Source organism: Vigna unguiculata, chromosome 3, assembly GCF_004118075.2.
Source record: "Vigna unguiculata cultivar IT97K-499-35 chromosome 3, ASM411807v1, whole genome shotgun sequence".
NCBI classification, from domain to species: Eukaryota; Viridiplantae; Streptophyta; class Magnoliopsida; order Fabales; family Fabaceae; genus Vigna; species Vigna unguiculata.
The window spans coordinates 55,337,240-55,359,320 of NC_040281.1; the positions used below are offsets into that span (position 1 = coordinate 55,337,240).

Sequence of the window (22,081 nt, forward strand, 5' to 3'; positions counted from 1 at the left end):
GGGGAGTAATATTCATACAAAAAGAAAGACTAGTAATTCTCTATTTGTGTTCGATGTTTTGTGAAGAAGACAAATAAAGTTGTCAAAATGAGTTGGAACACACGAGCCAACTCAGTTTATTACGAGTTCAGATTAGGTTGGGTTAAATTTTTTTTATAGATTTCGATACGGGTTGATTTTTGACCTGATTCACGTAGAATCCAGCTTATCCGGATTGAACCCGTGGTGAGCCGAGTTGACTCACCAATCCGCAGATAAAGAGTCACACAAGTGTTTTTTATTAAGTTGAGCTTTGTATTTGGGTCAAGTTAGGTTGTATTTTGTAGCGAATACATAAATAATTTGTATTTTTTGTGATTTTAGTTTGTATTTGGATTGTATTGAAGTTTATTTATATTTTAATTAGAATTATAATTTAGTTTTGACTAAAAAAAAAAATGTACTTTTTTAATTAAGTGAGTCAGTGAGTCAACCCGTTTAACCCACTAACCTGTGGTGGGCCGGATTGGATTCAAATTTTTTTTAACTCGTTAATAAGTGAGTCAAGATTGGTTTGGTTCACTAAGTGATCAATCCATGGTGAATCAAACCAGATCGAATCGGATTATCTATTTTGACAACTCTAAAAACAAATAATGATTTACAAAGAAATGAACTTTGAACTTGTCCTCCCAGATTTTAAGAAACGGGTAAAAGCTAGCTAGAGGGAAATGATTATTCATTCACTTTTATTTGTTTATGAATAATAGTGTTGATAAATGTATATTACTAAAATTTGTGTATATTAATTTAATATTTTTAATTTTATTTTGATTCGTAATAATATCAAGTTATCTAAAACAATGTATTAATTTAATTAGACTGTTGTAGTTTTAAAACAAATGAAAATATCATATTTTTTTTTATCGTAATCGGTCGATAATTAATTTTTCATGTGAGATAATTATGAAGTTTAGAAGACTTTTAATAGTTATGCATGTTGTAATTATATATTAATTTAAATATAAAATTAATTATTAATTATATTATTTTAATCAAAATATTATATTTATTTAACCAACACGGTAAAAATAACCTTTGTGGACATTTATTATTTTTCTATTTTCTTGGTATTGTTGCAATACTCACGTGGTTTGATTCCGCGGTAACTGAATTTATGTTGTGTTTGTTTTGTATGATTTACTATTTCCAATAGTAAAGTATTTTTTCTATAAATTTGATACAAATGGAGTCGTCAAAATGCGAAGATGAAACACTGGATGACCCTCAAGTGTGTGAATAGATTAACAAAAAAAGTCACGTCATGAGTAAATATCATATTTGACCTTTAGTTTTAACAATAATACGCAATTATATGCTTTGATTTGAAAAATATCAATGAAAAAAGGACAATTGATTATCTTCTCTCCAATGGTCGATTCATACCCTCATGCAAAATCACATAATTCATAAATGTAAAAAAAATAAAAATCAATTTGATTATTATTATTATTATATATATATAAAGAATATTTTTTATTCTATGTATATAATATAAATAATATAATAAAATAATAATAACAAAATAAATAATAATTAATTATATTATTTTAATTAATATTTAAATTTATCATATTTATTTTTAATGATAAAATATTAATCATTTAATTTTATCTATTAAAATATATTTTTAATATTTATTATATAGTGTACAAATTTTCATCTCAAATACACTCGTATCACATATTTATTTTAATCTAAAAAATTTCACATTATCCTCTTTTTTCACTTCAATTCACTTCCTCAAATTCATCAAATTATAATTTCTGGATCCTCACCACTATTGCTTTATTCTTCCTCTGAAGCCTTTCTTCCTTCGTGTTTTGACATAATAGGTCAATTGTATTAATAGGTTCTTCATTTACTCATGTTCCATTCATAACGCTTTAGTTTTTTACATAAAGCCTTTATGACTCTTTTGTCGTGTTACTCCAATGTTGTTATGTTTGTTCTTTAGAACTTAAACCTCATCGATTATATACTGAATGTAATAAATTATGCTACAATATAATCGAATATAATTCCATATAATATAATAAAATAATGTTTTAAATATAAATATAGTTTATATATTAATAATATTAATAGTAAACTAAAAAAATAGTAATGAAAGTAAATAATAATAAATAAAAATTACTATTATAATAACAACAATAAAATAATAACAATACTTAAAATATTAATAAAAATAAAATTGAAATTAATATTTAAAAAAATACAACATTTATTTTGCAAAAATTTCGATTAATTTTCTTTAATATGTTATATAATTAAATCATTCTTAAATATTTCCTTCATTTTCTATTTTTTTTCTCTTAATTCAAACAATATCCCTTTTTATTTTTTATTTTTTTTTAATTCTTTCATTATTTATACTCCCTCAAATCACTTCCCAATCCAAAAAAGTGTATGATTCAACTAGTTCTTAGAATATCATACGTGTTTTTACTTAAATTTTATAAATCATTATAAATTTAAGGATTAAATATGTTTTTAGTTTCTTGAACTTTGACGCGAAATTAGTATTTGTTTATGTTCGAAACTTTGATATATCTTGGTTTCAAAATTTTAAAAATGAATGAAAATATATATTTTTAACAACTCAATTATGTTAAATTGTGGCAACATGTCAAACGCATGCTAACATTTGAGTTATTTACATTATTTAACACATTTTCACTTCAATGTTAACTGAAAAATGAATTTGACACATAAAAAAAAATGTAACATAATTGAGTTAAAATGACCACATCTATCAATTTTTAAAATTGAGAAAAAAAATATATCAAAGTTTCAAACAATAAAAAATTTCAATTTTATATTAAAGTTCGAAGAGTGAAAATATATTTAACCCTAAATTTAATTACTTTATACAAAACTACCAATACAACCAATTGGGATCATATAATAATTTCAAGTTGTTTGGTCATAGACTTTAAATTTGGTTAGATTTATTTTTAATATATTTTTTGGACAAAAAGAGGAACTTAAACCTATATTCTTTTAAGAACATCTTTTATGTTTAGTAGAAAGAATTTAAAATTTAAAAGTTAGATTAAAAAAACAAAAAAAATTTAAAAAATATTATGAACTGTTTTCTCTATATTAGTTTATAAGATCAGAATTTTCTCTATGTAAAATAAAAATATATTATAAACTAATTTCTAAAGTAAATATATATATATATATATATATATATATATATATATATATATAAAATAAAGTGGATCTCCAACAATAATATAAACTACAGAAAAAAATGCCGACATTAGGTAGGCAACAGGAAGAAAATGATGTCAAAAAAAGTCATAAACAAAAGCTTGAATTGCGCCTCCTGTCACAAAATCTTGATTTTGTGCTGGGATTAATTTGAGAACATCTGAAGAAGTTAGAGTGTAAAATTTTATTGTATTAAATTAATTTGATAGAATTAAATTAAATTTGAATTCTACTTTTCAATAGAATATTATAATTTATTACAAATTTATCTATTATCGAGTTCTCAAACTTAATGTCTTTCAGGTGGACAAGAAAAAAAAAAAAAAATGAAGATTCGTGCATGTGGAATTGAAGGTGGTCAAAATTTCTTGACCGACATACCGTGTTACTGATTCCAACACAATTCAACTCTTAAAAAACTACCCATAATGGGTTGGTTGGTTGGTCCATCGAAACTGCCTCCATCCACCGATTTTTTCTACAATAATTATTATTTAATTACTTGTTTACAAATTATTATTTAACAGTTTTCATTCCAACTTTACTTTTTAACAAATTATTAAATTTTTATTCTCTGTGTTATTACTCTCTAATTCTATATACTATACTAAAATAAATAATTATTAGTGACAAAAATTAATTAATTATTATAATAGCTAATTCAAATATTAATTTATAAATTAAAAACTATTAATAATAAAAATAACTTTTTAAATTGATCACTAAAAAATTAGTATTTAAGTTAATTATTAATATTACTTATTAAGATTTTAACTACTAAATTAGTTATCTATTTATATTCCAGTCTTATAACCAATTTATCTAGAGACTAATTTAAAATTTATTTTAATTACCAATCCTATATTTTATTATATTTTATAAATTGGTTTAAATTAATTATTATAGTGATTGATTATTTTTTGTTACTAAGGATAATTATTTAAAAAATTTCTTATCGTGGTATCAATAAAAAAATGTTTTTTTTTAAAGACCAGTACCTTTTTTTTTAACTTTTCTAAATATTACTTTATATCATTATCTTTTTAACTAAAATATTATAGTAAATGTAATAAAAGGATTAAAACAAACAAAAAATTATTAAAAAAGAAGAAGAAAAGGTTTCAAAGTGTAAACAATTAAGTGCAATATTGATGGTGCAATTTTTCTTCAACAAAACTTCATGAGTGTTGGTGTGTGTCTTGAGAGTGGAAGGGGTCAATTCTTTCAAGCAAAAATATTATTGCATTAAGGAACAATGGTTGATAGAACTCAACATCTATAATGCCATGCCATGCCATGCCATTAAAAGAGCTTGATTGAGTGGTGGAAAATCTACACATCAACAACAATGGTGATTCAGAGTTGCTATATTGATTTACAAAACGTATACTTATTTTTAGTAATATTTCAAATTCACCAAGTAACTTTTTGTGGGAGACAAACTAATCCACTCACACTTTAACTAAAATGTTTAGATCCTATGCTACTAAGTAACCATACTTTCATCACCTTCCTATTTTTTTCTTTCTTTGGATCATAAATAATGACATAAATTTTTTTGTAAAAAGTTATATCAATAAAAAAAAATTAAAAAGAGGTTCCGTGCAATCAAGTTTGTCTAGGTTGGAAAAAAATATTTCAAAACTGAGTTAATTGTATTAATGTAATTAGAATTTAAAGTAAAAAAATAAATAAATCAGTTATTATTATTAGTATGTCATTTAAATCGGTCAACGATTTTTAATATTATCTTAATATATATTCACTAATTTAGAAAGAGTTTAATAGCTGCTTACATGGCTTTTAAGATAACGAATAACATTTTTCTTTATTTATTATTTTTAATGCAGATAAAATGTTATAATAATTTAAGTTATTTTATTTAAATATAATTTTTTTACATCATAATCCATAAAAAGCTTGCAAACGAGTCGAAAATATCACTTCATTTTTTTCCTTTACCAAATCAAATATACAAACTCTGGCTTAGTTGAAGTGTAATTTTTCACAAATAAGAGTGGAAGTTAATCCAGACTTAAAACAAAGAAAGTCAACGTCAGTTTATTATTTTTAAATAAAACACCTAGCGTTTTTTAAAATTAAAAGTCAATTGATAGCGAATTTTAATTTTTGACTCAAAATTATTTATATTTAAACAATTCTAACATGTGTCATCCAAATAGTATATGTATTTAGAATTACCGTAAACAATGATTATTTTAATATTAATGCTCATCAATTTGTTTTGAGCAAAATATAAATAAATATAATTTATAGTGTTATTTTAAATTAAAAGATTTTTCTTTTATAATTAGTGAGTATTTTCAAATGTAAACGTTCAAAGATAATATTTATATCCTCGATTCACTAGAAAGAACCTTTAAAGAAAAGAAAGAACTTTGGATGAAATTGAAAATAAAAATCGAAGAGATACATAATACCGAAAGTAATTATGTTTTTATTTTTTTTTGTTTTTGGAGTATTATAGAGATTATATATTACAAATGTATATTCTTGGGTTTTAATTCTTCTATGAAATTATATTTACAGAGTTACAATGTAGTACTCACTACTTTTTAACTTTGACTCTATTTGTGCTAATTTTATTTTAGTTGTTATTTACATTTAACATGGTCCTTATCTTTTTGACAACCTCCATATAACTGTTTTATGAAATATTATACATATACTTTTATTTTCGACTTTTTTTAGCGAAACCACTTTTTAAGTACATTTCGTTGAAATCACTTATCATAAAGTTTTGAGATTCGAATTCATTATTAATACGTTAATGAAAACACATGAACGCATGTTTAATTTTTTCTATGATAATAAAAATTAATAAATATATTATTATTATTAATGTTATTATAATTATAAAATTAAATTAAATATTTTTTATAACTTTATTGTAAACAAATTTTATTTATTTTTGCAAGTAGTTTTATAATTAAAAAAATACTTAACTTTAAAAAAAACATAAAAAAAAGAAACTGTTAAATTAAAAAAAATTATGTAAAAAACAATATAAAATCAAAGACTGTTTTAAATTCAATTATTCGGATACATGCATTTAATGTTAGAATCACTTGAGACATGCACATATAGTGACATTTACTGCTCTGCTGAGTCATTTTTAATGAGTTTCATCCTACTACTCATAAGGTTAATCTACTTCGCGTCTCAGACCACTATCATGTTTTCAGATGATAGGACCTCCTACTACTTTAGCCACATAACTCATTTTATCCTATATGAGTATGAATGGTTATTAAAGTGTTAGGATAATCTCCTTACTTGAAATCATACATCAATGCATATACTACAAAAAACACAATAGAATTTTCTCCATGAAATTCCTTTTAATTTCACAAACTTATATATCTACTACAACCTTGTCATTATCAACTCTATCCATCATTAAAACCATGAACAATAATAATATAAAAAAAATAGAACAATCAAAACCAGTTAAAAATACAGCAAACAGTGTGTCAAAACATACAACAAAACTGACACTCAACTGTAACAAGGTGCGCTTCATGCTAAAGCTCACAAGGGCTCATTATCAAAAGAGCGCTCAATAACCAAAACTTAGAGCTCTCTGACTTGAGAATGCTTAGCAGCAAGAATCACCGCTCAACGTCCTATCACAGAAAATGTCACTAATTTAAGATTTTAAAGTTGGCGCTCAGCACCACGAGTGGTGGATCTTGATAAAAAAATTTGAAGGAGCCAAAATAATATACTCAAAATTTATATATTTAATCATTAATACTAATTTAACAAAAGTATATATATTGTACTATTGATATCTCTTTGTATGTTTCTCTTTGGAAAAATGATAATTTTGAAGTTGTATTTGATAGAAAACCCATTTTAGATAAGCTTTCTAATTTCATCACTCATTGAATATTTCCACATTTGAGAACGAAACGTAATTACTAAAAGTAAAAATATATGATAATCGAGTCACATTTAAAAAATAGTTATGAAAAAATATATAGTACATAATTTTTCCTTCTATAGTCATGTAAAAATATACAAAAACTCATGAGATGAAAAAAATATTAAATATCAAACTAATATTTCACTAAGATACAAGAGAGAGTTACCTTTTCAATCTTTAAAAATGAAAGAGCACTGATCAGAAATGAGAGCAGAGAAAAATAAATTTGTATCTAACTTTTTACTTTTTTATTAAAAAATAAAAAAAATATTTACAAGAGTAAAAGATTAATACAATAAAACAATGAGAGAGAAAAAAAATATCTCAATAAATTTAATTTTTCTCTATTATATTTAATTTTATATTTAATTATTTATTAACATTAAATATTATATTTTATAAATAAAAATCTATCTAAAATATTTTTTTTGAAAAAATAAAAAAAAAACTTAAACATATATTTTAAAAAAAAGTTACAAATTTTTTGGGGGGGAGAGGGGGCATGGCCCCCCAAAAACCCTATTAACATCTGCCTCTGAGCACCACTATGCTACTGCTTAGTGCCATGACATCAAAATTATAAAATTGACAGAATTTAGTTTACTCAATTCCTCAAATTAGCACTTCTAACTCTGTATAGTTATTACAAAATACTTCTCAAATAGCACCAATTTTGACCAATTGTTCAACCTAAAATTCTTCAATTCACAAAAAACCAAAATCACTCGACAAATCAAACAACACAATTTAACATCACTTAATTACATGTTATATGACATATTCAACAAACAAAGTGCACTACCATTCCAACCAAAGCAAAATTCCCAATCCAAGTTCACAATATGAAATTACAAACCTTACAATAACACATAATATATAAAATGCGAGAATTAGCTCCCTCACATCACATATAAAACACCTCAAACAACTTTAGATTCTCAAAACACATCTAGGTTCAATGGATATCTATATCTATATATAGAAACATTACAAAATCGATCAAGATATATTGTTTTGATCACTGATTAATATAGACTCATACTGATGATTCAAATAGCACATACAAACATGAAAAGTCCATATGCAAGACAAAACAATTTGGACAATGAAAAAAAATAGAAAAATCCACTTACACAATTGTAGAAATTGATCGGTCCAAATAGAAGAGTTAGTCACGAGAATCACTCATACGATCTAACATCTTTAATCAGATGAACACTAAGCGAGAAATAAAGAAGAGATGTCAAATAAATATTTAAATAAAATAATTGAGTCTCATTATTTTAAAACCACTATCAATTCTAAAATATCATTTTTCTATATTTTTACATGAGTTATATAAAATGTCTCGAAATCTATATATTTACAAATTTGTCAATATTTTTTTTCTGTTTTAGTATTACTAAGATGAATGGATATTTCTATCATGAATGTTTTCTCTTCTAATAATAATACATAAGTTTAAAAGTTTATTTATACATAAATAATGAAAATTTATCTCTAAAACATCCTTAGTGTATCCACTTAAAAGTAATTATTGAGTTAATTATTCTAAATAAATATTTTAAAATATTTATTCTCTCTTCTTTATTAAAAAAATAATGACAAAATTGCAAAAACAAGTTATATTTAACTAGTTTAAATCCACTCTCATCTTAAACGAGAAACTCAAACTTTTTAAAAGATAATTACGTGTTAGTTTATGTTACTTATTACTCGGATTTGATTTATCGTTACTATTTTTAATTCTTATTGATGAAGAGAAAAGTCTAGTCTATTTAAAGCTTAGACTTTGTTTTCCTCGTGATTTTAGAAGTTTTATTTATTTCATCTTCGACCAAAACGACATTCAAATACAACGAAAAAGGATGGATTCCATTTTTCTTGATTTTTCACAAACAAAACTACACCAACCCGTGCTGTTTTGGAAAAGCAAGACAATTCATAGTCAAAGATTCAACTTGTAAATACTAACTCATATTAAGCCTAAAATATTTAGTTATTTCTTGATGAGTTTCTCAAGATCCTATTATTCCAACCCAAAACTTCTAAAGTCTTATAATACTTTTCTCTCTTTCAACTACTTCTAACCTCCTTATTTTTTTAATTATTTATATATTTTTTCGTAGGCCACTTAAAATGATGGTGTTCATAATTCAAAGATTACGTTGCAGTTTCTTTATTTATTTTTTGTTAGGTGCACATTCTAGGTATTCATAAGTTCAAGGAAAGCGTATAATTTTCTTGCGTAAAAGCTGAGACTGGTTGGTGAAATGAAAAAGCACTTTCTCGCTTGAGAAAAATTCATTTAATCTCGTCAGATCAAAAAATGCCTTTTTAAGAAAAGTGGATAATGAGTGCACAAATTAAAGATGGACACTACCAAAAGCGCGTAAGGCTTGGGTTGAATTTGAACCGCACAGGACTTTGCACTTACATGAAGCCTTATTGGTTTCAAACTTCAATTTTTTTTTTTTCTGAGAAAAGACTACTTAACAATCAATGGGCTAAAAATCTGAAAGCTTAATCCGTGGCGTTGAATATAATTTTTTATTTGCATAAAGTAGACCTTTTTAATTTTATTTAACAATTTTCATTAGTTACAATCATATTTTTAAATTTGTTCTTTGGGTGCAAAATATTTCAAGATTGAAGCAACTCTCTGTATATATAACAAAGCTAATTTATAAGTTAAAACACGGAAAGAATTTGAAAAGAGATATATGAAGATCATTTAACTGAAATGTAAAAGCACATAAATGTTAGTATAACTCTTTTAATGTAAGTCTATTCCATTAATTTTTATTTATATATTTGATGCATTTTAGCAATGATCTACTTGATACATTTTATAATTTTATGACTTTTAGAATGCACTAGGTCTAATGGAAGAAAATAAAGAACATATAATGAATATGTTGCAAGAGCAATATAAGAATAAACATCATCATCATCATTTGTATCAAACATTCATCCACGAAAAAGGTAGATCAAATGATCTACACTCTCATGATTAGAATTGGTTAATAAATAACAAGTGGAATGATTAAAGTTTAAGATAAAGTTATTTCCTTTATATATACTTGTGACATTCCATTTAGTCAAAAATTTCAATAAATAATACATCACATAATTATAGTAAAACAGAGCATGCGACAGAAAGTATATCAGAATTAACTATTACAGTTATCCAAAATATACCAAAATTAACAGAAGTACCATGGGCAAAAAATAATGCTATAAACACGTCTTAAAAGTAGAACAGTTTGGCAAAAGATTGCCCAACAGAGCAAAGAAATATGTAAGAAAAGCAGTTCTTCAAAAGATGCTCAACAAAGAGCAAGATTTAACATCCTAAACTAAACGGCAAAATCTCCACGGTCTTGATTATCACTAGGGATCTTCACATATGCTCACACCAAAATTGGTGATCATCGCAAAAAGAAAAACACAACATGGAACCAAACACAGAAAGAAAGAAGAGTAAGCTAGAGAGAAGTCATTTTTTTAACAGACAATAGACAATCAAGTTATTAAGCACATGCAACATGTGATAGCAAACCAACCATCACAGACCCTCCAACTCAATTATCTAGATACACGTAATGAAATCAGATTTACTGGTTACTTGCACTTGTGGTGACTTCTACTCTACTGCTCTGCAGAGCCATTGTCAATGAGTTTCACCCTACCACATATAAGGTCAATCTATGATCATCTAAGACCATTATCCTACCAGAAACTAGGACCTCCTGCTACTCTCACCACATGAACTAGTCTACTCTATGTGAGTCTGACTGATTCATTATAGTGTCAAGACGCAACCTTACTTGAATCCTCATTTCATTACATACACTACAATAACACCACCATAAAATCTTCTTGTGAGACTCATAGAATTACGTCAAGCACATACTATGTATATATTCTCACACATCCATTATCATCACATACCAAGCACAACAAATTTCAGTCTTATTACATCACATAAAATGCACATGACATCATATTTCATGCTTTAAGGGGTAAATCAATCAATTATAGAGGCAATCAAGTAATTAAAATAGTTATGTTGTCAATCTCGCTCATTCTAATAAAGAGTTCTCGCTCAAGTGATAGGAGTATCTCACTTAAGCCATTGGAACATCTACGAGTTCTCTCGCTTAAGCTAACCCATCTCGCTTAGGTGAGATTATTCTCGCTTAGGCAAAAAGTCTTTGTTCAAGCGACAACTCGAGGTAGAGAGCAGCGACAAGTTTCTGCTATTCTGAAAGCTTCTCACTTAGGCGAGGGTTTCTCGTTTGGACGAAAACTCCTCACTTAGATGAGAATAACACATTCTCACCTGCGCTCACACATGCAAAGCCAAAAACTAGAGTAGAAACACTTTCAATGTAAACATCAATCCAACAACAAAGAACGCATAAAAGGACTAAAACAAGCAAATCATTCTGAGAACTTATAAGCCATGCTTCCTTTACCTTGACAGATGCTAACCCAGTAAAAGCCCCAACGGAAGAGTACCACAACAAGACTACAACTTTAGGAGTTGGCAAACAAGAACAGAGGCAGAAAACAATGAGGTCCATGACCAAAAACAGAATCAGATCAGAACTTCAAAACTGAAGAGACAAAAGAAACGGAGGTTTGAAGTTCAACTTACTTGGGAGAATAAGATGTTCGGTTTGATCTTTAGAGAACTCTAAACAATCTCAGTCTTAGCCTCTGTTTGAATGAGTGGAAGCAACTGTATTAGAGAAAAAAGGAAGAACAAAAAATGTTAAGTGGGCTGACTTTGGACCTTTTTAATTTAACTTGACCTATACATATGAATTAAAAATGGGTCTTACAATACTAATGAAAACACATGCGCTACACATATTAATGTTTAAAATTTTTTATGATAATAAAAATTAATTAAATTATAATTATAAAAATAAATACAAATAATTTTTATAATTTAATTATAGGTAGTTTTTATTTATTTAGTAGATGATGTTTATTTATTTACTAAATGATTTTTATTTATATAATTTAGAAAATAGTTAAAATTAAAAAAAAATGGTTAAATTTAAATATCAGTTACATTTAAATAAAACGATAACTTGAATGATAAAAACAAATATAATATTAAATTACTTCTACATTTATGAGAAGTGAGCTTAAAAAATAAAAAATAAAGTTAATTGAAATAGACAAAAGATTAAATCAGTTGGCACAAAATCAACTGTTCAAAAGGAATTTGAGATGATAATACCTTTTATGTTTTATTTGTGCAAATTTATGCATAAATTTTATATGATTTTTTTTCCACATATAAGTTTTTTTTCTTCTATTTAATCTATCATCATATCATATTATTTTATTTATTTTTTAGAAGAAAGAAAGATTAAAAAGTGACCAATGACAAGTACATCAGAAGTATGGAAGGCTAGACTTATAAATAAAACTTGGTTTATTCCAATTAAGAAGAAGTTATGATAAACAAAAGTTTTATTTTAATAAATAAAAGTTATGTTTTTTTCTTGTTAACGTTTAAAATTTGATTATAAATATTTGAATTATGGGTACAAATTTTTTAAGTTGAAACATGTTAAGATGATCAAATATGAGAATACTTAGAGACATAAGTTATTTTATGATTTATTTTATATGTTGACATTTTGAGTGTCATAGTACCATTAAAATTATTTTATATTTGGAATCTTTTTATATTTGATCTAATTATATTTATAACACTTCTATTATACTATTATGAAATATTTCAAATATTAATTATTTTGTCTTAATATTTTGCATGATAAATTGAAAAAATGTGAATGTAATAAAGAAAAATATAGATAGACAATTTGTTCAAACTCCATGTAGAATGCACAACAAAAAGACAAATGATTTTAAGTTAGAAGTGCAAAAGTTGAACAAACCTATTCAAAAACAACAAAAACAAACATTCAACTTTCAAGATCAATTAATTGAAGTTGCAAAATTTGCTATAAAAACTAAGCACGATCACATAAAACAAGATATCAAAAGAGTTAAAACACCAAATGACTAGAAAGTTTATTATTTAATGATTCAAATGTTCCTTCAAATGAATATGGAGTAAGTTATAATATTAATATTTATTGTTTTTATAATTAACATATATAATTACATCTTTACATTTCTAAAATATTATTAATTATTTTTTTATTAACATTAATGATTTTTTTACAAGGATTAAAATCCTTGAAGATACCATATTTATTATTTATTGTTATTTTTTAAAAGTCTATTTAATTTAATTATTTTAAAGTATAATTAGATCTCATTTTACCTATACAGTTTGTATTTATTGTTTAATATTTTAGTTTTTCATTTTAAATGCAATGGATATTTTATATTTATATTTATATTTTATGTTGATTTATTTTAATTGATATTTATTTTTAATTTTTACATATTATTGCAATTTCTAATAATAATGATAAAATATTAATAATTAAAAATAATTAATAAGTAATTGTCACATAAACTTAACTATTGTCACAACATATTATTAATTTTAGTGGTGAATATTTATATTACTATAACTAATTTTTTTGTAATTGTCATATACTGAACATATTCTTAATTTTAATGATGAATATTTATATTACTATAACTATTTTTTTTTTCTGTATGAGAACTCCCATATTTTATACAATAATCTAATAACCATATTATTGAGCCCCCAGCAGGACACAGTAGGATAAATTATTAGTTGGAATTTGTGGTCCTTATAAACTTTTACATGTACATTAGTAATTTTATAAAAATAAAAATATATAGTTGTTTTTTATGCAGGAATTGAGTACATAACTTGGAAGTGTATAATAATTTATTGAATATGACTTCCATACAATGGAAATTGGAAGGTTGGTGTGAGAACAGGGAAATATGAACACAACTTTGAATGGGTGGAGCTTGAGGGAGAGACAAGATTTTTTCATAAGAACAGGATGGGGTATTTTCATTAATGGAAAGTATGAACAGAAATGGTGATGAAAAAAAAAAAAATCTAAGGAGCAAGGATGATGTGTCCCAAGATGTTAGGAGCTTTTGAAGTGAAGACAAAGGGATAGGGTTGCGGTTGAAAGATAAGGTCGCACGTGTCATTTAGAAGCAAAAGAGGAAGAAGAAAATCTGGTTTCTCACTCTTAAGACGCTCTTCCTTCTGTTTTGGCATATTCTTAGTTCCTTAGTCGGATGCGATGGTTGGGTTGATGGAGTCAAAAGTTGTCAATTAACGTTCCAAGCAATGAGACATGTGTAATTCGTTACTGTAGATTGCAGTTCCACGTTATCTTCGTGGTCGAAGCTGTTCCAGATGCATTTTCCTTTCCTAAAAACGACAAACCGAGGAAGGGGCATGGCAATTGGCAATGACAGCGAGTGGGATTGTCATCCTCGGTTGGGTTTGTCTAATTTTAATCAAAAAGCCCAGGCCCAAGGCCCATTCAAACACGTTCCTCGTCACTGACACGCGAATCCGTTATTATCTAAATAAAACTCGTTAGAAAAGCGTGTAAGTGTAAGGAGACAACCCTACCGGCAACTTTCCCTTTCCTATCACGACGCCACGTGTTCTATCTTATCCTTTTCTTCTTCGCACACGCTATAAATACCTCCCGCGGTACCCCATCAAACCCTAACTGTTACTCAACTGTTTACAAACAGAAATCCAATACAAAACTCTAAAAATGGCCGCCACTTCGATCCCCATCCGAGTCGCCGGAATCCAAGCCTGCGCTACTTCCGGCCACCGCAGGAGCGATGCAGATCGCCGGAAAAACTCCTCCGCCAACTGGTGGATCCCGCTCTTCGGCTGGTCCTCCGAACCGGACTACATTGAGTCCAGCAGCAAAGCATCGAGTACGCAGCCAGCCAAGCTAGAAGCTGTTGTGAAGGATTCGAAACGGCCTAAACCGCGCTTCGCCGGTGGCTTCACGGAGGAGAAGGCGAAGCAGTTCCGGATGATGACCGCGGAGTCCTTTCACGATACTATGTATCACTCCGCGATCGCTTCTCGACTAGCCTCAGACTTCAAAGCCCGCACCGATCTTTAGCATTTCGCATAGTCTTTTTTCAGGCGGATTGTATGTAGGCAAATTATAGGGTTTCAATGTACGTAACCCTTGGTGCAAAGTGATGAAAAATGATTAGACTACGAACTGCTACAGCTATGGTGTATATGTAACAAGGATGTAATATGAATATAATTGACTATTACTTGATGAAGTATGATTCGATTCATTGCGGTGATTCTGGTTTTGCGAGTTCAGTTTTATTTGTATGATCGATTTGTATTCTTTTTTTTTTTTTTGCGTGGAGTATGGAGGAAGTGTGTGATGGCATCAGCAATGGCTGTTGGTGGGGCCAATCTGACTCGGATGCAGCGATAAGCAGACAACGGTAACTAGTTAAGCAACGTTGATAAGGAATAAATTATTAGTTAATTGAGTTCTTGGGTGCAACGCAGTTAGTGAAGGTGCACGTAGAAATAGGAGTGGAATCTTTGAGAAAATAAAATGATTTAATTTTAGGAAAATGCTGCCTTAAGCATCCGTCCAGGGAATATACTCAGGCTCTGCCTCCGGGTGTCTCTGTCTGTTAATAATATTGCCATGTTAGTGGGATGTATAAAACAAATTAACCTTGTTTGGATTTACTGTAGAGGCAAATTGCCAACGGGATCGTTAAGGAATATTTCCACTTGCAGTTGCCGTGAAAAAAATGCTGACTGCAAAATAGGGGGAAACGAAAAAAACAAAACAAAAGAAACGAATGATGAAAAACATAAACTGGCAAAATGTCACGACGTCAACTTGTATTAGCGTCAAAATAAGGCAAAAGAAAAAGCAGGAGCAATGTGGAACGAAAACTTAGACAGAGACTCATACCAGAAAAGAAATCGTTTTTATATGCATTATGAACATTTTTTCAGGCTGCTGCAGAAACATACAAAGTGGTGGAGCCATTTACTTTCTACACCTTATTTTCTATCTACTCCAATTTTTTTCAAATATCCATTTTACCTTTTGTAATTTATGCATCCATACTTGAACATGGCACCTTGTGAACACGCATACTTCAAATTATAGTGCATGTTTTTGTCCAAATGCTTTACTCCTTTATAGGCCAAAGAAAATAAACTTCCGATCCAAGAAAATTTTGATATTTTGACATTTTTCACAGTAATGTGTAGAAAGGAAACCTGAAGGTGCAGGAAGCAATTGTCAGTGGCCTTAAACTTGAAGGCCCAAAAAAGTCTAAGGGCCAGCAAAACTGCAACCACCTACGTTTTGGTTGAAGATGTTAGGAAGGCTCAAAAGAATCATGAAATCTTTGATATAATTACCAATTTCCAGTTCGTGTTTTTACATTTAAATTTAAAAACAGAATAACGTTAGCATAAAATTGAATTAGTTTTTAACTCAATTTGAAAATACTTTTACCTCAATTGTTTGAGAAAAAATCACAAGAATTTTAGCTTAAGTTACCAAAATAAATCATTCAACTGTTATTTCTCATATAGACATGTAATTAATTACTCTCTACATCACCACTAAAAATTAAATGTCGTACAACTATAAACACGACTTACCATGACTGGCCAATGGGCATCATCATGCCCACTACTCTAGCCTCATCGGTCTTTCAACACCATTGCCACCCCCTTAACATTGTCATCCAGGATCACAACAGTAGTCAACCATGGTCATTTCCGTAGTTAAACATGTTATTCTTATCATCTCTGTCATTATAGCATTCGTTACTATTACCACAACCACACCAACTCCATCACGACAAGTCGATTATCATCATATCCCCACCCTCAATTGTCTCTTACCTTTATTATAAACTTGAATTCAGAAAATCGATCTGTTTAGTTTGTATTTAATTTTGTATAGTTTTAAAACTATCAATCATATCAAATAAGGACTTGACTTTACACTCTCAAACTTAAATGTAGTGATGAAAAAAATAAGGTTTAATTACTCTTTTGATCCCTATTTTTGTTCAAAATTTTAATTTGATCCTCCAGTTTTTTTAAGTTTCAATCTGGTCTCAATTTTTAAAAATTTGATGCAATTTAGTCCTTTTTGTTAAATTTCTTAAAATGAATCAATGATTTGTTATCAAAATTGACACTATAATTATATTAATTACATCAATAAAGCAAATCATTCTTATTAACAACTTCAATTTTGATGAAAAATCTTTGATTTGTTTTAAGAAATTTAACCAAAAGATCCAAATTGCATCATTTTTTTAAAAATAAGGACCAAATTGAAACTTAAAAAGATTGGAGGACCAATTTGACATTTTTGGACAAAAAGAGGGACCAAAAGAGTAATTAAACCAAAAAATAATATCTTAAGTCACTCAAAAATGAAAAACTTAATCCAATTTATCCTTTTTTCTAATATCTCAATCCAAACATAGCTTAATTTCGATCAATGTGTTGTTTAACCAACGTGTAACTCATCTGTTCCACTGAAAATGGAGGGGAGAATCAGTGCAGTTAACCAACTTGACAGAAACACCAAGCGATCATATATATTCACACTAGACACTAGTTTACTGTGATTTGTTAAATTGGTACAGCAGTGACAGACGCGGTGCCACTTAAATAAAGCACAAACCAAAATTAAATCCGAACAGTAGCTAACCTACTCATCTCTTCATGTAAAATGATGACACAAGACATCTAATCCAGCATTTTTTTTTTCATTGGACAAATAAATCAGATCCAATCCAACTACAACTACATGAAATATGAACGGAATTCACGGTGATAATGTTATCCATAATGATCCTCAAAATTCACTTATGCCATCTTATTATCCACAAATCAACATCTAGCTGACAAGAAATAGCATTGATATCAAAAGAGACAAATGGGATAAGTTTGTTTCATTCACAACACTAGAAGATCAAAGAAAGGTCTCCTGAATTCCATATTTATTCTACAGAAAGTAAAATCCGCAAGACAAGATGCAATTTTTAAAGCGTAAAGAGCATAATAATTCCAAACTAATGACACATGTTGAAAATTGGCCTATCCAACTTAAGATATTACCAGGATGTTGAGCCGCAAAAGGTGGTCAAAAAAATTTATTGAGGACAAAGAGTTGTGATATAAATGATACTTATGAAATGTCTGAAACATGCTCTGCATAATCACTTGCTCTCTTTATCATAGAGGTCTGTTCTGGATATATCCATTAGGGAGAAACAAGATAAGACAACGACAAAGTATGTTTATATCATTATGTAAGACTGGCTACATGAATCACACAACACCATTCGGCACAGTTACAAACAAAAGGAAAATATAAAAATCAAGGGAGGATGTTTCTCACACCAATTAATGTAATTACTAAGGAATTCAATAGTTATACAATTAACAAGAAATTATAGCTTGGGACTTTGGTAAAACATGTATGCGGAGAACAAAAAGTCTTCCGCCCAAACATATTGCTATTTAGTAGTTACTATACTCTAAGAGATAAAATCTTTTAAACTCCAAACTTGACAAAGAACTAACATCTATGTATTTCTCTGGCTTGCACATGTCCAATTTACTGTCATAATTTCATAAAGGTTTGTTTGTGGTTCTAACAACAAAATTTTACATTCATAAACTGATCCTTAACTTCAATGTAAAAATGCCAAACTAGCATCTTATTTGCCTTTGATCTGGGAATGCCCTTACAGTACAGATAGGCTAGTTCGCCAGAACACATAATCCGCATCTAGTGTTGATACCATAACCAAATAAAATGGAGTAGCCCTATAATGTTATTTGTCCCTTCCCAGTTTTCTGACACGAACTAATAAATCTGAAAGTTAATTATACCCACAAGAGATACTAAGGGAGTGTTTAGAAGAGTTTATACAGAGCTTATTCGGTCTTATGAAAGTGATCTATGACTCCATAAGTTCTTGTAAGATCATTTAGCTCATTGAAAAGTTTCCTGATGAAGCTTAATCAAAAGAAGCTCTTCATAAGATCTTATGACATACGACCCCATTGAATAAATACTTAATTAAGCTGCTCATCCAAATTCGCCATAATTCGTTAGAAGCCTTTGCTATCATAATGACTCGACCAATACAATCTCTAGCACTCTCGGAAAAGAAATAACAACTTCAGTTTTTTTTTTAAAAAAAAGAAGCGACATTAAAACCCTAAAATGCATACAATCTAAAAATACAGCACACCCCATAACCATGTTCAAATCTTCGGAATCATTTAGCAATCCTACATACCAAACTCCAACCATCAGTTTCTTAACTCTTGCTGACATTTCCAAACATGCAATGACCCAAATTAAATCACACAAAAAGTCACGATGGATATGGTAAGATTAAAAGTAATGAAAGCATTAAAGTATACACAACAATACCATTGTAGCAGGACCACGAAGATCAAGAAAAAAGGATACATCAAATAGAAACCATGAGCAAAACCCCCAGCCAACACAGCTGTAAACAAGCGATCTCTCAAGACGGGTTTATGCCGCAGCGTTAGGCGAACTGAAAAAAGAAAAAAGAAATAAAAATAACCCCGATAAGAAAAAACGAATAAAGAAAATGTTTGAAAGAGAAGGGGGTGAAGGGAATGTGAAAAGTAACATACTTAGAGGGAGCACAGGGGCATATATGAGAGGAATAAGGAACTTAATTGGGGGTCCGTTGTTCTTCCTTCTGACAACAGCTTCTCTGTGGAGGTTAAAGTAAAAGGTGAAAACAGAATTGAGGAGATGAAGTTGAAAGTAATGTTAGAATATGAGAGTGAAAGGGGCAGGGCAAAGGCTTACTGGTTTGAAGGATCTGACGGCGTGGCCATGGCGGAATCGAGGGATTGGAAATTGGAATCTGGGTCGTTTGATCAGAGGCCACCGCGTAAAGAAAATTTCCAAGTTCAAAGAAAAGTCATATAACATAACCTAATCAATCACTAATAGTTTTATTCTTTGGATTGGTAAAACTTAGCTGCAAATAATTAGGTGATTTCAGTGATATATTATAACTAGAATTTTAATTATAATTATATTTTGATAATATATATACATATATATATATATATATAATTAATTGTAATGTACATATTTAAGACCAATGTATCATACATAACATGTTAAATGCAAGACAAAATTAAAATTTTATTACCCTGATTTTATTGTTTGTTTTTTTATTGTCCTTTTAATTATAATTAATGGATAATATAAACAGGGATTTAGAAAATAATTTAAGAGTATAAATAGTTTAATAAATGATACTTAAATATTTTATTAAAAAGTTTTATTTTGTAAAATTCACCTCAATCTTTTTATCTAAGATATTTTCTTAATCATTATTTTGTTTTTTTAACTTCTGACTCCATTCTTTGTGGTATTAATTTGTACCAACGAGAATATTTTGTTTTTTTTAGACTTCTGACTCCATTCTTTGTGGTATTAATTTGTACCAACGAGAACAAAAGCTATCATGATTATGTATTTGTATTTTTTAATTTTTACAAAAATTTAAGTTAAAATCAATTAATAATATATAATTAATTTTTAAAATAGTTGTTGAATATAAAATTAAAAAAATAAAATATGTATGAAAAAAAAAATTAAACTAAATGTTAAAATAAAAAAAAGGAATTTTTAGAATAATGATTAAAGATAACTTATTTATAAAATAATTAACAAAAATATAGGTGTTACTACACGTTTGTATGTTTGCATTTTTTTAATTTACATAGAAATTTGAATTAAAATTATTAAAGAATATATTATTATTAAAATTAAAAAAAATAAACATATATAAATAATAAGTTTTTAAAATAATGATTAAAGAGAAAATAAGTTCTTACAATGGTTACAAATAAACTATTTATAAAATAATTAATTTTTAAAATAATAATGTATATGCATTTTTGTTATATATTATATTATATTATTATATTATTATAATATATTATATTATATTATTATAGATAAGAAAATGTATCTCTTTATATATTATTATACATATATTGTTATAGATGTTCAAATTGGGGTAACAAAATGGGTCAATCCTATTCATTTTTGTCCATCCATCCTTGACCCACCAAAAATGGACTCAAACGAGTTAGCTCACCACTGCAAAATGGGTCAAAAACTTCAACTCGTCCCTTGTCCTACCACATGTTCCTTGTTCCACCACATAACAGGTCAACAGGACGGAACATGTATCATTAGGTATTGATCTAACGGACTGGCCACCATTTTTTTTATTTATAAAATTGTTATATATATATATATATATATATATATATATATATATATATATATATATATATATAAATATTTAAAATATATTTAATTATATAAATATTTTTTAAGATTTTAATTGATCAATTAATATATTTAATTAGATAAATTAAAATAATTATTATATTTACATGTTAAGTTACTCTATTATAACTAATAATTGAAACTTATTTGGTAAGTGTCAATTATTTAAATTATAATAATAATGCATATTTATATTTATACAAAATTATAATATAGAAAATTTAATTTTTTTAATTATTTTTAATTTAAGAAAAATGAAAAAAACAAAAAATAAATAAAAACGAGTCATCGGGCTGAGGGTTGTCCTGCCAGTTAGCATGGTAATTAGTTTTAAACTCATGAATGCATGCATTGATGTTTATTTATGTGTGTTTTTTATGTTAGCAAATATATTAAATTAAAAAACATTTAGATATATCATATTTAGAGGTTGACAAAAAATTAATAATATATATTTTTAAGTTTATAATTAAATTTTGAATAGAATAAATGTGAAGATTATTCAAAAGTTTAGAAAGTC

The 22,081-nt window shown here is 27.6% G+C and overlaps 2 protein-coding genes across 2 annotated transcripts; one reads left to right on the forward strand and one right to left on the reverse strand.

Moving 5' to 3' along the window:
• Positions 1-14,848: 14,848 nt before the first annotated feature.
• LOC114178259 lies at positions 14,849-15,490 on the forward strand. Its single transcript, XM_028064067.1, has one exon. The coding sequence runs from the start codon at positions 14,929-14,931 to the stop codon at positions 15,292-15,294; it is 366 nt and encodes a 121-aa protein (XP_027919868.1). The 5' UTR covers positions 14,849-14,928; the 3' UTR covers positions 15,295-15,490.
• A 2,524-nt stretch (positions 15,491-18,014) lies between these two features.
• On the reverse strand, positions 18,015-20,220 carry LOC114178260. The gene is made up of 4 exons (XM_028064068.1): positions 20,056-20,220; positions 19,875-19,957; positions 19,681-19,771; positions 18,015-18,443 (listed from the first exon to the last, which is right to left on the reverse strand). Exons 1-4 carry the CDS (start codon positions 20,082-20,084, stop codon positions 18,413-18,415), a joined length of 234 nt encoding a protein of 77 aa, XP_027919869.1. The 5' UTR covers positions 20,085-20,220; the 3' UTR covers positions 18,015-18,412.
• Positions 20,221-22,081: the final 1,861 nt, after the last annotated feature.